The sequence below is a fragment of the Sander lucioperca genome, chromosome 14 (assembly GCF_008315115.2).
Source record: "Sander lucioperca isolate FBNREF2018 chromosome 14, SLUC_FBN_1.2, whole genome shotgun sequence".
Taxonomy (NCBI): domain Eukaryota; kingdom Metazoa; phylum Chordata; class Actinopteri; order Perciformes; family Percidae; genus Sander; species Sander lucioperca.
This window is the reverse complement of record NC_050186.1, coordinates 24,256,618-24,271,251: the sequence shown is the minus strand read 5'-3', so window position 1 is coordinate 24,271,251 and position 14,634 is coordinate 24,256,618. Positions and strand designations below refer to the sequence as shown.

General features: G+C 39.9%; 2 protein-coding genes across 2 annotated transcripts in view; one reads left to right on the top strand and one right to left on the bottom strand.

Moving 5' to 3' along the window:
• The first annotated feature begins 5,175 nt into the window (after nucleotides 1-5,175).
• The window catches only part of LOC116034804 (coxsackievirus and adenovirus receptor homolog), a 92,734-nt gene continuing 83,275 nt past the window's right edge, over nucleotides 5,176-14,634 (top strand). Inside the window, exon 1 of the mRNA XM_031277543.2 lies at nucleotides 5,176-5,344. The gene's annotated coding sequence lies outside the window, so the exon portion shown is untranslated. The remainder of the gene's footprint in view (nucleotides 5,345-14,634) is intronic.
• Nucleotides 8,533-14,634, bottom strand: part of si:ch211-127i16.2 (probable flavin-containing monoamine oxidase A) — a 54,843-nt gene continuing 48,741 nt past the window's right edge. Inside the window, exon 12 of the mRNA XM_031277540.2 lies at nucleotides 8,533-10,322. Coding sequence (XP_031133400.1) covers nucleotides 9,974-10,322 — 349 coding nt within the window. The 3' untranslated portion in view covers nucleotides 8,533-9,973. The remainder of the gene's footprint in view (nucleotides 10,323-14,634) is intronic.

Sequence of the window (14,634 nt, the reverse complement as noted above, 5' to 3'; positions counted from 1 at the left end):
CAACGACACAACACAAGACAGGAACATATCACTAGATCAATTTCGCGTGCACTTATTACAGTAACAATTATGGTCAGGGATAATTTTTTCACATATTAGAGCAATAACTTCTATTACACATTCAAACATACATATAAACAGTATTTCATGGAGGGACATACCTGCAACCAGTGATTCATATCTCATATACCATCTTGCTCAGTCCACCTAAGTCCACTTGGGTTAGGGTTAGGGTTAGGGTAATGTCTGTGTATAACTGTTCATGTTTGTCTTGTTTCCGTTTCTTTTAATCTTTTCCTGCATAATAATACATTAAATGAAATGTAAATACCTACATGACACCAGTCATATTCCACAGTGAGAATCTATTTTATCTGACCTTCACTGCATGATATATTGTGCCATCCACTGTGTAATGTTAACCAGGGGATTTTATAAAATTGATTACCTGCTATAATATGAAGGTTTTAAGGAGACAGAGCTAGGCATTTTCCACATAGCAATGATAACTTAACAAACACATTGGAATCAATGGATTGTGTCTCCTAAAGGAGTTACATTACAGATAAATTAGACCTAGAATTGAATCCTGTGAATGATTATAGCCTGTAATAGTCTACTACAGTACAGTTGTGTTCAGAATAATAGCAGTGTGTTTAAAAAAAATGAATAATGCTCAAAATCCTTAGAATAGCTTTTAATTCCATAATACCAATACATTGGGAACACTGCACATTCAATTCCAAATCAAAACATGACCAAAGTTGATCAAGTTTGTGTTATACCTTTACAATAAGTGAAGAAAAAGGAATATTAGGCTGTTTTTCTTTACAATCTCAAACATTTACTGTATAAACTGAAAATGTTTCAAGGGTTTGCTTTACTTTGAATCACTGCACTAATATTTAGTTGCATAACCATTATTTCTGAGAACTGCTTCACATCTGTGTTACATGGAGTCGACCAACTTCTGGCACCTGTGAACAGGTATTCCAGCCCAGGACGATTGAACTACATTCCACAATTCCTCTGCATTACTGGGTTTTGCCTCAGAAACAGCATTTTTGATGTCACCCCACAAGTTTTCTATGGGATTGAGGTCTGGGGATTGGGCTGGCCACTCCATAACATCAATCTTGTTCATCTGGAACCAAGACTTTGTTCGCTTACTGGTGTGTTTTGGGTCATTGTCTTGTTGAAAGACCCATTTCAAAGGCCTTTCCTCTTCAGCATAAGGCAACATGACCTCTTCAATGATTTTGATGTATTGAAACTGATCCATGATCCCTGGTATGCGATAAATAGGCCCACCACCACAGTATGAGAAACATCCCCATAACATGATTTTTGCACCACCATGCTCCAAGCTTTGGATGCCATTTCAAGGCATTTGAAATCATCTTGGATGAGCAGCCTATACTTTTCTGCACTTCTTTATATGTTTTCCCCTCTCCAATCAACTTTTTAATCAAAGTCCGCTGTTCCTCAGAGTAATGTCTGGAACGACCCATTTTGCTGAGTATTTCAGTGTGAAATGCACTATAACCAGCATGCACAACATTTGCTTCCTTCTTTCCTTAAATATGGGCCATCATTGACACCTGTTTCTTCACAGAATCAATCACCTCACTAATTGAACACAACACTGCTATTATTTTGAACATGCCCCTTTCAATTACAGATTCAATTACACAGAATGAGCAGCATGAATGTGTTACGGGCAGCTCTCTCTCTGTCCTGTCTGGGATGTCTTTTCCCTGTGTGTCTGTTTGTGTTTGTGTTTTGTCTGTGTTTGTTTCTGTGTGGAGTGCTGGAGGCGTGGTCCGAGATGTAGGTCAAGGGGCGTGGCCGCTTCAACTCTGCCCAGCCGATCTCCGCAGCTGCAGCTCATCATCCACAATCACCAGCAATATTTAACCCGGGCTGATCTTCCTGTCGGCCCCAGTTCGTTAACTACAACCCTTGTGGTAACTTGGCCCTAAGCCTGTAGTATTCTAGTTTTGCCTTTTTGATTCCCTGCTGAAACTTACCCTGTGTCTCTCTCCTAGTCTTCGCTCAGCCCCGCTGCAATCTCCACGGCGTCTGCATGCTCCCAATCTCACCTGCCAGCCTCCGTCTCCACTTCAGGAACCCACCAGTGATCTCGCCTCAGCCTGTCTCCTCTCGTGTCCTGAAAACTGCCTGGACCCCCTCCACATCAGCTCGCCTCCACCTGGGATCAGTCAGGAGCTTCCCGGCTTTGGAAACCATCGTCAGTGTTTCTCTGAGTACCAGTAGCTCCATTAAACCTTTTTAAACTGCTCTACTGTGTCTGTGTGTAATCTCTGCGTTCTGGGCCGAAACAAACACTTAACAGAATGTCATGACTGTTGGGTCTGTTGGTTTACTTACTAGTAAATTATTTGCCATGTAGAAATATCACTTCTACCAAAAAAATTGATTTATGAGGTTAGTGATATTGGACTGCTATTAATTTGAACACAACTGTAGATTCAGGGTAATGAATAATAATGAGGAAATGTAATCCTATATGAAACTGAGAGTCTGACGTGTGTGACACAAATGTTATGACAGTTTACATATAGTTGTATTTAGCTATTAAGGACCCTATAGGCAAACAACTGAATGAACACTGAAAGTAGACAACATCAGCTGTCTGTGACCACCAGACCAAAAAAGGCCACAGCATCGACTGGGAAGGGGTCAAAGTCATCGACTGAGCGTCAACGGACGGCTGGAGAAAGGTCAAGGACTCCATCCAATAACAAAGAACATTCCTGACAGGGGTTACGATCTCCATTTCATCCCTATATATGACCACTTAGTTTGTGACTGATAGGTCATAAGAACCAACTCCATTTCCTGATGAAGATTGTTTGACGTGGTTGACAGCTCTGACAAAGCTAAGTGGACCTTAAAGTTGAGATTATTTTGTCAATCATACTGCTGAACTTCAAAGCTCAAAAGTACAAAGGGTTTTCAGCAATTAGATGTAATTGTAGGTTACGTATAAGCTTCAATTTGGCTTTTTTTAGTGGGAATTAACTGTGTTTTAAACACTGTAGTTTCGCAAAATTACTTTTAAATTGCACTGATTTGAAAAAAACACACACTAAATGCACTAAATATTGTAAACGTAATTAAATTTATTCACTCTTGTCATCTCCAGAACAGGTTGTGCATTTTAGAACAAATATTAAATGCTTAACTTTTTCTCTCTGCCTCTCTCTTGGGCTCATATTCTTTGCAATTCTGCTTTAAAAATCCATCCTCGATCCAAATGAGTTGTTATTGAACCAATTGTTACTGTTGCCTTTAAATATTATGTATATTATAAATGTTGAAATTAGTTATACTGAAAATAAATATATAAATAAATGATCTGGTTTGGTTATTGCATTCTGTTTTTTCCCTTCACCGTTTTTTCATTATAAAAAAGTTGATAAATAATGGTTAATGTGGCTCGGGAGAGGGAAGTTTGGGGTTCCCTGCTGGAGCTGGAGGACAGTCATGCTTGTTCGAGTGACCACCGATGCCGATGACACATTGGCAGAGCAGCTTGAGGTCATCTCCCCACTGAGCTTCCAGCACCTCCTATAGCATACAGATGGGTGACAATTTAGTTCATTTTCATACTCATTCAGTGACTCCTTGCTTTTTGAACCCTTTTTCAAAATCACTCATGTTTTTGGAGTTCCACTGGACCTGCTCCGTGCTGTATGTCACAGATGGGATGTTAATTGCAACTGAAGCATTTGTTATGTTTCTCCAGTAATATAAATATCCTACAGCTGTACAGATTGTACCGTAGAGCTAAAGAAATCCTATGATTTTCATTTTTGAGACGAAGGTCAAGGCCTTTTGAGGTTGCCGATTTTTGTGTTTTTTAAGAAAAAAAGAATCCCTTTTTGTCTCCTTCAGGTTGTTTTATAAGTTTGCACTTGTGATCACTGCTCCTCTGCGCCAATTCAGTTTGATTGTGTTTGGAATGTGTTGTTATATTTTTTCTGAGAGTGTTCCTCCTGCCACACTACAAATTGCAATTTTAGGATTATTGAATGAAGCACCAAAAAATCCTCAGCAACTATCTGCTCTTGTTGGAACCTCTACATTGTGTCATATCATGAAAAAGATGACCAGGCCTCTATTACAGCCGACACATCCTGCTAATTGGGATTAACTATAATATAACTGCCTTTGTAGGCTATTTTTCTGTATTTACAAGGGGCAGACAAAAAAGGATAATAGCTTAGACGAAGTGCAATGACACCATCAGATCCATAAAACAATCATTGTTTTTGTGACTTGCCACCCTCAATGATCAAATCAGTGAATAGTATCTGTGATTAACTGAGCCCTCCCAAAATAAGTATACAATGTAATACACATTTTAGATGCATAAATATGATAAAATGCTAAAACATCCGGTTTGAGCGTCTACACTGCCATCATTTACAAGAAGAAGAAGAAGAGCATCCTGTTTATGCAGCTGGGCGGGGGCGGGACTCCAACGATTTTTTTGTCCAGGTGATAATTAATGTGACAGGAAGTGTATCACTCGCCTAAATAGAGGTTGCTAGCTAGGTGGCGCTGAAAGTGGACTTTCTTTAAATGGTTTTCTTCCCAAAGTATTGACCAGCTAAAAGGCCAGACGCTGCTTCGTTTGACGGGACAGTTGGGACGCAAGCTAGTGCAAAACGTGACTATTTTAGCGATAATAACTGCTACACAAAAGTTCAAGCGGGGCTAACACCTCAGCGGCTAACATTACAGTAGCGGTGGACAGGTGCAGCTCATTAATATTCCTCCTCCACTTCCCCCGGCTGCTTTTACCTCGACTGTTGCCACTGCTCCATTTAGGATTTACAAGCCAAACCAAGATAATAACAGCTTTAGTGAACGTAGCAATGCTACCGGGGGGCAGGGGATTCTGGCTTACGTGCAGTTTAGTGTCACAAATTCTTTTCCAGAAACTGAGTGTCCCAAATGATGAGGGTCTTATTTGAGACAGGTTATGGTTAGGGTTAAGGGTAGGGGTAGAGTTAGGGTAGCACAGTTGGTTTAGCAGGTTCATAAATTAATGAAGGACATTGTATGGGGAATTTGGGACACTAAACTGCACGTAAGACATTGTATGGGGAATTTGTGACACTAAACTGCACGTATACCCTCGCTGAACACTATGGGGCCATGTTTACCTCACGGAAGGCCCAGCTAGTGCAGCTGGCCTTCGAGAGAGAGAGAGAGAGAGAACTTCAAGAAGAGCACTATAAATGAATGAAAAAAAAAATGTCATCGTCACACATCTCAGCGCAGACACTCGCCGCCTTCAGCTATTTTAAAGGTGAGTGAAGCTTATTTTTAATCCTTTGCATCACTGTGTTTTTGTTGTGCTGTAGATTAATCTGTACTTCGCCCACGTCCGCATCTGTCTTCTGTGTTTAGTAAAGTTGTCGCTGTCCTTGGTTCTGAATCGTGGATGTTATAAAATAGTTGTGTGTTGTAAATGCACAGGCAGTGTGTTTTTTTCTTTTCTTTCCGTGGTGTGTTGGTGTTTTGTATTCATGAACGTTAGTTCTGGTTTGGTTCTGAATGCCATTGAACGCCTGGAGGCATGGTCATTTCTTCTTGTTTAACAGCCTCTGAGACTATCTATCTGTACATCTTCTTGCTCATGCAGTTGTTTTATGCGTGACCCCCCCCCCCAATGTGGAAATCTGAGTGGAAATCAGATTTGTTCTGGTGCCGACACTGCACTGTATATATAGAGATGTTGGGTTGTTGGCTTTGATTCAGCCTGGACTGGCTTAAATGAAACCAGGGAGAACAGGCAGTTGATCTAGTCCAAGTGATAACAAAGACAAATAGTAAGCCATGGCGCCACACTACTGTTCAATGATCAGTGGGTGTTGGAGATGCTCTCTAGGAGAGAAATGTGGGCTGACAAAAATCCTTTCAATCAAGTGATAACGATTAAATCACTTTTTCTTGCGTGTTTTATTGTATGAGTGGTTCATGCAGTTATCAGGCTACAATCCAGACTACTTTATCTTGTTGTTCCCCTGTGAGTTGTCTTAAAGCGTAACGCCAACATGCAACCTAGGGTCTTTTTGTGAATGTACAGGAGTCAAACTTTAGTTTAAAAGCATAATTAGGACGGAATCGCCACTTTTAAGATTTACCGTATTTTCGTTTTTCAGTCAAATGGCCTTTTGAATGGGAGTCCTAAGAAGGCTCGACACAACATGAAACTTTGCTCCAAGTATCACCAGGGGCTCTACACCTTAACAAAAGCATTGACAACATTGTTTGTGTACCCAGAGTTTACTAAAAAAGGTTTTGAGCAACTCACTGTAGCTGTTGTTCTTCCGGTCGCCGTCTATCGAGCCAGTCAAAAATAGTTGAGGGAGGAGAGTAAAGATTGAAAGCTCCAAAAGCTTAGTTCCATATAAATGCACGGATAATTCGTTGTTTTGTCATTAGTGAAACACAATATTGACCTTGTAGTTGAAAAGGAGCCTCCTATAAGAATGACATTTCCTCCTATGGAGTCCGTTCATTTGCATTCGGAAATCAACACTTTTGGACTAGGAAAATGGCGGATAGTGTAAACAACAACAGCTACAGTGAGTTGCTCAAAACCTTTCTTTTTAGTAAACTCTGGGTACACAAACAATGTTTTCAATGCTTTAGTTAAGGTGTAGAGCCCCTGGTGATACTTCGAGCAAAGTTTCATGTTGTGTCGAGCCTTCTTAGTGTTTTAAAAATAGCTATTTTGAGGCTAGCATAAAAGTGCCCCTAGGACTCCCATTCAAAAGGCCATTTGACCGAAAAACGAAAATATGGTAAATCTTAAAAGTGGCGATTCCGTCCTAAATATGCTTTTAAAACGAAAGTTTGACTCCTGTACATTCACAAAAAGACCCTAGGTTGCATTTTGGTGAGAGTTACGCTTTAATATCCCCTTCAAAACAATATGATCTAAAAAAATGAATTGCGCATCTGTACTTTTAAAAAACCCCAGGATACGTAAAATGAGTCCAACAATGTTACAAGGATACAATGCTAAATTAAACTGTTACTTTGTTGCCTCACTAGATAAAGAACACTGTTGAATGTTGGCATTTGAAGCAAATTGGTGCTGCAGAATCATAAACTGATGCGCCAGATGGTTTGTTACATAGAACCATCTGAGAAGCCGTCATTGAAAACTGTTTGGAAAAAGGGCGGGCACTTTCAAAAAATACTTGTCAGGTGATTGGATGAACCATCTGTAGGCCTGTAACAATTGTAATATAATTGTCTAGTCGCAATTTTATTTTTTCACATTATTGCGGGTTCGTTGTTTAACCGCAATTAATTGCTAACATTAGCTAAGGTCTGGAAAACTACACAGTACTGTTGCCAATTTTATGTTCATTTAAGCAAAAAAAAAAAAAAATACAATGTTTTTATGATAATAAAGAGGTGTGGTTTACTTCATTGGCTGTGTACCTGTGTTATTACATTATCTGGATCACATGACATGATATATAACCAACAGCTGTATTCTGGGGTTCATTCAAAACTTTTAATTTGTTTGCAAAAGTAATACATAAATAAATATTTTTAAACTTGACTGAAAGAGACGTTTACATTGTTAATTGCAGTTATTTTTGAGACGCCTAATTGTACAGTAACATTTGGAATTGTTACAGCTCTTAACCATCTTGCGATTCTTGCGTGATCTTGTGATATGGCGAGAATCTAGCTGCCGTGCAAGGTAAGCAGAATCATGCAGTATGGACAACAACAACTTTCCTTTTTAAACCGTCAAGTAACTATGTAAGAGCTGCAAAAGCTGCTGCACAAATGACTCATTAAATTTGCAAAACGGCTTTAAAGATCATGATGTATACAGGAACACTGCTTTGGCCAAGAGGAGCAGAGACCATAATGAAAACCATTGCCAACATAAACTGAAAGGCACTTGATCAGATATTTGCATACAAATGCTACGAAAAGCAATCTCAACACAATTGCCAGAGTTGAATCATCCCCTTGCTGACATAATTTAGAATACATGAACATTATAAGCTTCACAAAGGCAGTATTTATTCCAGGGTTGCTGAAATGCATTATGGTACTCTTGCACTTGTAAGCTATAAGTCAGCATAACCTAGTATGATCAACCACATCAACTTAAACTCATAGGGTCTGGTTCTAACTGACGAAAGAGTTGTTTATGGTTACAAAAATTGATTACACTGCACTGCAATGTATGAATTTTTAAAGTTGGTGCTATTGCCCGAAGGCAAACACTAAGGCAAGTGCTACGACAGGTGTTTACAGAGGCTACAGTAATATAGTAATTACTTATGTAAGACACATGCACACAAAAACACACAGTCCACTATGCAGGGTAGATGGTCGTTTTTAATTTATGGATTTCAGGCTTTAAAAATGTCGGGCTGAAATTCATTATTGCATTTCACCCTTATCTTGAGAGCATCAAAATACCGAGCATACTGTCTTCCTTCTTGATTCGTTATGAAACACATTTCCTCTGTGATATATGAAAGGCTGCTGGCTTTTTTTTTTTTTTTTTTTTAACAATAAAATTGGTAAACATAGTAAGCATTCAGACTTCTTCAGGTTGTGTGTATAGCACCTTTTGTATGAAAACATGCAACCGTAAAGAGTAGCTTCTTATTGCATAAGTGGTGCAGGGCTGGAGAAGATGAATTGAAAGTTGTTTGGAGCACGCGCTTGCGTGTCACTCAAGCAGTCAGCAGCTGGCATGCACCCTCGGTGACGAGAAGCGGAGCGCACAGAGCAAAAGTCTGTCCTGCTGCAGGCTCTCGACTTCTTTTACTTCTGTGCTCCTGTATCGGGCAGTGGCACACAACTTGCATCTTACTTTGCATCATCTTTTACTATTTCAAAGTGCACCCACACTTAAGATTTTCTTTTCCCAGACATTTTCAGTTAAAGATTTAAATCCCTGCCGCCAAGATGCTCCTCCATCGGTCACAGATCACGGTTAGACTAGACTCTAGACTCAGCCTGTATTGGCTTAAATGAAGCTGGGGAGAACAGGCAGTATATCCAGTGCAACAAAGACAAATAGCAAGCCATGGCACCAATGGAGTCACAGACTACCATCCAATGATCAATGGGCGTTTAGAAAATCCTTTCAATCGACTGTGCAATCAAGTGATAGCGATTAAATCACTTTCTGTGGGACGTTGTCATTGTGTGACTGATTCATCCATCTTATGCTCATTCGTATGTCTGTTGGTGGTTTTGTGGGCGCACAAACGCATGTGTGGCTGTGCTCCAAGCCACTCAGGCAGGTTTTATGGCTCAATGTAAGGCATGCTTTATGAAAAGCTCCATTTTCCCACTGCAAAGTGGTTTCAACATGGTTGCTGTGAAGCCCTAAGCTTAAAAGCACATCCTAAATTTTATGGACACAATTGTCAATGTTGAAAAGGCAAATGACATGAGGTGCAAATATCTCCAGTGGATTTCTGTAGGTATTGCTACAGAAAAGAATTCTTATAATCTTTTATGAGCAAATGATAAAAGAAAAATGAAAGTGAGGGTCCCTAATAAAAATAATTGTATTAAAAACGAAAAATAAATGTTAATGTAAATGAAAATCAACAACTCATAATGTAAATTGTTATACCGCAATATAATTGTACTGTAAGAAACAACATGGCAGAGAACATGCCTCAAATGCTTAAAAAGCACTTTGTCATTTATCTGCACACTCTAAGTCAATATAGAGTAATTTTGATATAACCTATTGAGCAATGCCACAATTTACCAATAGTATAATATAATTTCATATGGTACAATATAGGCCTAATGACAATATTGTAATTGACTTTAACTTTCAAACTTTGCTGTGAAATAGGCAGTATGTGAAAACCAAAACCAAAACAGTCAGTAGTCAGTCGAATTGCACACCTGCTTTACAGGTCTGTTACAATAGGAAAATATTGTGCCTGGTTGTTTGAAATACCTTCGTCAAGGCAGTTTTGACCTTTAGCAATGCAATTTGATTCTGAGCCAGCAGGAGAGCTGCACCTATTGCCAGTGTTGCTATGACCATAGTCTTTTTTGTGAACTGGTACACACGTTTAGATGATGGTGTTTGCTTTGCAGCACCCTTGATAGTTTGACTGTGCTGCATTGCTTCCTGCTCCTCCTGGGTCAGGGTCATGGGGCAGAGTTCAGCCAGTACTTCCAGAGCTGCTCGCTGACCAGCTTGTACAGCACCACTCATGTACCCACACCACAGGGTGGCTGTCTCTGTGCCTGCCCAGTGGATCCTGTAAATCAAAGAAAATCAGTTAGCTATATACTAAACACTAGCGGTGGAACGGTACATGTATTAGTTTTGAACCGAAACGGTACGGGCGTCTCGGTTCGGTACATGAATTTCCACAGAGAATACACGGTATAAAAATAAATAAAACTTGTGTGCAAATTAATTAATGTAATGCGGAACTACTGTAAGATACGCGTTTCTTTAGGGACACCTAATCTATAGCCGATTGTCTTATTTTGTTTACAAGTTAGAGATGGAGTCTGGAGATGATGTGGGGTACTTATTGTTCACTGTTTACATCTACTTCACATACTTCAGGCTGCTGCAGCTAGCTCAGGGGAGAGACTGTATGACACTAGGTGGTACAGCCTGAGACATGCACAATAAAAAAAAAAAAAAAATTGCCTTCTGCATTTTTGTTTTGTTTTTCCTTCCATTGTACCGAACCGTGATGTCTGAACCGAGGTATGAACCGAACCGTGGCTTCTGTGTGCCGTTCCACCCCTAGTAAACACTAAGTCTCATGTTGCTGTTTGAAAATATATTCATTTTATCCTCTTATTGGAGTAATTACATGCCTTTTAGCTAGAGCTGTCTCTATCTATCTGCTATCGATATAAAAAAATCTAGGTATTGTCTTAGATTTTGGATATCATGATATCGTATTATGGCATAAGTGTTGTCTTTTCCTGGTTTTAAAGGCTGCATTACAGTAAAATTATGCCATTTTCTGAACTTACCAGACTGTTGTAACTGTTGTATTATTTGCCTTTACCCATTTAGTCATTATATCCACATTACTGATGATTATTTATCAAAAATCTCATTGTGTAAATATTTTGTGAAAGCACCAATAGTCAGTATCGATATCGAGGTATTTGGTCAAAAATATTGTGATATTTGATTTTCTCCATATCGCCCAGCCCTACTTTTAGCACATTTATATAGTGTCTTAAGCCAATAACACTCAGTTATCAGTTTACACATGTGAAGCTGTTGACTGATAGGATTTTTATTTTGACAAACTGATATAGTTTTGCCCTCTGTTGGCATTGACGCTCCATGTCTCTGTTCACTGAAATTTGCAAGTACATACTCAGCAAATGAGGTTGAGCCTGTTCAACCCTGTAGGGCTTGCTTTCTAGAAAAGCACAATAACAATGCTACTTCTGCTCCATGTAATAAACACAACGTCAAGGATTTCTTATAAACCTGTTACATTTCTGCCCATGGTGCCCACGTTTGTTGTCAACATCAGTCTATATCATGTGCCTTGGAGTTGAACATACAGTTAAACTTGAGTCGGCTTTGTTATTGGCAAGATGGTCTGGGATTGATTGTGACAACAGACATTCTCAAAACGCTGTAAAATTAGCAGTCTAGTGCGACATGACATATAAGATGGATTGGAGTCGACGCTTGGGAGGGGAAATGTGGCAGTGGATGTTGCTGCTGCCAACTGCCAGCACCCCAAGAGGTTGAAGACAATGGCTGCAGAACTGAAGATGATGCATTACAGTATCTTTTTACCTTTAACTTTTAACGTATCTTTAACTTTCAACATAATACACAGTAAAAAAAGTCAGATAGTGTTGTGGGCGGGACATTAAGTCAGACTCAGTGGTGAGTGAAACCAAAGCAGATGGACAGACACAGAGCTGTAACGGAGCCAATTATTATTTTTTGGGCATTTTTAGGCCTTTTTATTTTCACAGGGCAGATGAAGACATTAGAGGGAGAGAGAGGGGAAATTATATATATATATATATATATATATATATATATATTTGTTTTTTTTGTTTTATTTATATATATATAATTTTTTTCGGTAATCAGGCAAATAAAACGCCAATACAGATAATCTGCAAACTGCAAAAAAACGGCCCAATAATTGGCCAGGGCCGATAATCGGTCTATCCCTAATCACAACCCACCCACCTCCAGAGGGGAGCTTAGCTACTTTTCTCAGCGCTCCAGTCCATTGACCATGAGGCCAAGAGTAAGGGGAGTGGTAAAGAGATCATTCCTTGGTCCCAGAAACCACTTCACAGCACTATAAACAATGTGGTGAAGAAAGGAGAAAACTCTACTGCTAGTTCAGCAAAAAGTAAAGGCCGCTGTTCTGGGATACAGATGGAGGGGCTGGTCTTTTGGCTAGTTTCTATGGCCCCACTGATTAGTGAGGTGGGGCTGAACTAAAGCCCAACATGAATGATGCGCCCTTTTAATTTTAGCCCTCCATAGGCTACTCTTCCTGTTGAGGACAGAGAAGCGGAGGTCATAACAAAAGTAGAATATGAAAGATTCCTAGCTTCTGTCCACATCTGGCTACCCTGGTGCCTCCAGTAGATATGATCAAATGTGATGGCATGTTCTAACAGAGTGGATGGACACTTTAATTGGGTGATGTTAACTGTACAGAAAGTACCAATTTCTTCAAGTCAGTTATTCAGTAACTAGTGCTATTGTATTCTGGGACCAACAAAAACGGAAGAGTAGAATGATTTGTGCTCTTTGAATGCTTCTGTTTCTGTTTGCCTTAAAGCAGGAGCATGCTAACAATGTGGAGAGCATATGGAGAGAGAGAGAAAAAAGAGGTGTGTAGGGGAGTATAAAGTTAGCATCAACGTTATAGCTGTGAACGGGCCTAAACACTCTGAAAGCGCTAAGACACAAGATGTTCCACTAATTCACCATTCGACGGATAGTGTTCACTTATGGCAGATTTCTGCTATTTTATTTACCAGCCCATCATACTGGCTTCAAGGCTCCTCTACTATACCAGCCCCAAACCCTGTACATCAATCAGAGGAATGGAGAAGGGCTCCCTTTTAGCACCTTTAATCTGGCCAGTATCCTTGATGATTAATTTAGGTTATCTGAACAGCAGAGTTAGGCCCCGATGAGGCAGAGCGTGTTTATAAGCCTGGGGTGGCTTTTTGTAATTATTTTCAATGAGAATGAAGCATTTTACTCGCTGCTTTTGAGTTGCTGATCTTTTGCCTTGCTAAGCTTTTGCAGGAGCGCCCTAAACGCCTCAAGTTGAAAAAACTTCAGAGTGGAAAACCAGCTGATGTCATTTAACTTCACAGCAAAATAACAGTTGAATGAGGACGGGTGATTCGGTGGTTGCCTAGCAAGAAGTATGCTTCCTGTTTTGAAATCTATACTCCGTCTGCTGGGCCTTGGAGGCCTCAGCAACAAACAAGCTTTGTCTGGACTCGATATACACCCTTCTCTGGTGCTGTAAAGCTCACCATGACAATGGACTTCACAAAGGGATGTTACTATTCAGTAAGGGTGCTAATAAGAAATTGGATGAGAGTCAGGAGTGAACAGAGGATCAGTGTGTGCCAAAGCTGCAGTGAGAAATGTTCAGGAACATTTTGAGTGTTCAGTCCAGCCTAAGAGATGCTACTTTAGCAGAATATCCAGAAAGAAGCCCTCAGACTAAAAGGCCTTTTGGCAACATGTCAACAAGCTTGGAGTTGGTAATGCACACCACCTGCCACTGAGAGGTCATGGGGCCTGCTGGGTCTCCTCAAACTGATCCTGAAAAATGTTTGTTGAAGTTGCCTGATGTCACCCCAAGTGTAAGACCTTTTACTGCAACACATGGTTATACACTTTTGTTTGAGGGGCTCTCTAATATAGTCATACAGCAGTGACTCAACTAGGAGTGTGACAAAGCCAATGATCACTGAGATAAACAATATACAAATGATAATGAAAAAGGAAAGCAATGTATTCACCAAGTATGGTAATAAAAAAAAATAAAACAGGGTTGTAGGGAGAAATCAATCAACACAACCATTACAGCGACATGCATAGCAGGTGGCAGTAAATGGTATAATGATCAGCAGCATTATACTGAGAAGAGCTTGTCAGATTAAAAAGACCGCTTCGTGGTCTTGATTGAACTTTATTGGTGTCTTGTTTAAATAGGTGGTTATAAGATGAGTTAAAGCTTTAGTGCATAGTTTTTGTCTCCCCCATGAGGAATTCTAAGTAATGACAACAACACTGTTGGCGCATCCACATGATACCAGCCTTCCGTGATCACGCACGCGCCCCCACCCCTCCTCCACACAGTTGCTAGCAGCTAAGGAGGACACGGAGGATTAAACAAACATGGACTCTTCAGAAGAGGTAATTATCTTCACTCAAATTTCTGCTTGGGAAAGTCACCGGACGACAAAATCTAGTGAACATAGCCATGCTGACAAATCCAGAGAGAGTTACACACTAAAGCTTTAAAGGCACCCATGAAAGTTATGCAATGCTTTGTTTTTATAAAATTGTCGAGAAAGGTA